The following is a 2322-nucleotide window of genomic DNA, read 5'->3' on the forward strand; positions in this document are numbered from 1 at the left end:
TTAATTAAATGTAATCAAACGACCATCAAATCTGCTTGGATAACTAATAATTATAAATAAGTTACATTTCCGGATAATTTTTGGCCGATTCCATACTAAAAATCAGATTTATTTCATTCTTAAATAATTGCTGTGGATAAATGTTTATAAAATAACAAATTATTTATTATATTCTGTGAATTTAATTAGAGAACGGTTTTTGTCTAGAAATTTCTCAAATTTGGTGCAAATCAATTTACTATTTGTTTATAAACAATTAAATAAATTTTTCGCTAAGCTATTACAATAAGCGTCATAATGGTTTATGTTTCGCCCCTTTTTATTAGGATCTGAATGTGAAAAGAATAACGAATGCTGTAGAGGTACATTTAAAGATAAAAAATAAAGCTCTGTGTTATATGAAATATGTTTATTTCTTTAATACACAAGTACATTTTTCTCATTACAAAATATTATATTTCAGGCGAAGTCGAATAAAAATGTTAAAACTAATTTACACCAAAACGATTACTAGTTGCAATTATACACTCGAAGAAAAGTTACATCTAATCAAAAAAAGTCGGTTTCACGTGATTTAGTCGGAAAATTTATTTATAATGAAATTGAATTTTTCAGATCAGAAAATGCTTTATTTAAAAAATATACTTTAGATTTATGGCTAACAAGAACGGTAAAATGAAAAGAAATTACAATAACTTTCAATTGATTATATAATTCCGTGCGTCGTGTGTAGTGCACTTTTAGAGCAAATTTCCACCTTTTTATAATCATTTGGCAATAAGGTTTAATCTGTAGATGTTTATTTTTCAATGAACTTATGTTTTATTGCTTAATTTTATATGAGTTTGGTAAAGTGAAAACTTATTTCAGAAATTCATTGCACAATACACACCAAATTATAGAACATTTTGAACTTAAGAATAGAAAATTAATTTAGAAGAAAGCTAGAGAAAATAATGTCCGAATGTTATAATTTAAATAAAAAACTAAGAACGTAGCGCACGGAAAGAATTTCTTAACATCAGTTATAGGTACTTGTAACAGAAGTTGTGCTAAACGTTGGGATCAATGTTGTTCCTTCGTTTAGCTTATTTTCTGCGCCGTTTAGCTAAGTGTTTCCGAAGATAGTCCGGTGCACTACTGCGCATGCGTCAAGCAGAGCCACTAAAAAGCGATTATTCACGCATGCGCATCAATACGACAGGCTCTATTTAGGAGAGTTAGTTTAAGGCGTCCGCTGTGCCAAAGTCGGTATAACAACTGTGCCAAGCCTATTCAAAACTGCTGCACAGTAGGTGGCGCTGCTGTTGTGCCAGATTTCTTTTTGTCACCAATAAACCGTGTTACTAATAAAACAATATATCCTTTTTTAATACTATAAAATAATACTTAAACTATTAATTAATATTAATCAACAGTAATTTTATTAACATATGGACTTAAAAAATTGTTTTATTATATATCATGTCTATAAATGATCAAAATTACTGTTGAGTGATATTATTTATTTTTTTATTTTTTATATCATAGTGGGAAAAAAGGAAATATTGATTTCTCCTTGAGTGAGGGCGTGTGTCGACATAAAAAAAAGATTTACAGTCAGAAATGTCAAATATTATTTTACTTCAGGATTTTGCCAAAATCGAGTTGATATAAATCTGTGTCAGCTTGAGTCCACTCATAAGTGTTGCTTCCATCCGCCTTAACTTGTTTGTCCCCTACCATTAATGCACGCACCCAATAATCATCCATATATTTTTCTAATGCGCAAATTAGTTTATTATCAACATCGTCTATTAGCCCGAAAATTTTTTGATTGTGTCCATCACTTACCAGTATATCTAAATCATTGGTTACATTAAAAAAAATACCCAGATTATCTAAAAGAGTCCATGTGTCTGCCTCAAGAACTTCGTCATTGTACTGCGAACTTAATTCTGAAAATAGAAATAGAATTAGATTAATTCTAATGTTTTATAATTCCAATGTTTTTTTTCATAAGCATAAATTGAAAATACAATATTTGAATTATGCGCGCTGCAGGCCTAACGTTCCGAGAGACGGCGCTGAAAGCTGTCCACGCTGGGGTGCGTTCCAGGGGACCACACGGCATAGACATATAAAGTCTAGACCAACAGTCTCTTTGATCCGCCGACGCTCCTGTTTAGAGAGAGAAAGAACGAGTCGAGCGGTTCACCCGAGTGAAGCCCAACACTCACCTAACATCGTGGAACGGCTTGGAGTGCACCCGAGTGCACCCGTGTGGCATAGACATATAAAGTCTAGACCAACAGTCTCTTTGATCCGCCGACGCTCCTGTTT

At 32.3% G+C, this 2322-nt stretch overlaps 1 protein-coding gene across 1 annotated transcript in view; it reads right to left on the reverse strand.

Moving 5' to 3' along the window:
* Window positions 1-392: 392 nt before the first annotated feature.
* The window catches only part of LOC117173402, a 6344-nt gene continuing 4414 nt past the window's right edge, over window positions 393-2322 (reverse strand). The window contains exons 3-4 of the mRNA XM_033361946.1: window positions 1625-1937; window positions 393-1346 (exon numbers count right to left, since the gene is read on the reverse strand). Coding sequence (XP_033217837.1) covers window positions 1328-1346; window positions 1625-1937 — 332 coding nt within the window. The 3' untranslated portion in view covers window positions 393-1327. The remainder of the gene's footprint in view (window positions 1347-1624; window positions 1938-2322) is intronic.

The sequence above is a fragment of the Belonocnema kinseyi genome, chromosome 5 (genome assembly GCF_010883055.1).
Source record: "Belonocnema kinseyi isolate 2016_QV_RU_SX_M_011 chromosome 5, B_treatae_v1, whole genome shotgun sequence".
Taxonomy (NCBI): domain Eukaryota; kingdom Metazoa; phylum Arthropoda; class Insecta; order Hymenoptera; family Cynipidae; genus Belonocnema; species Belonocnema kinseyi.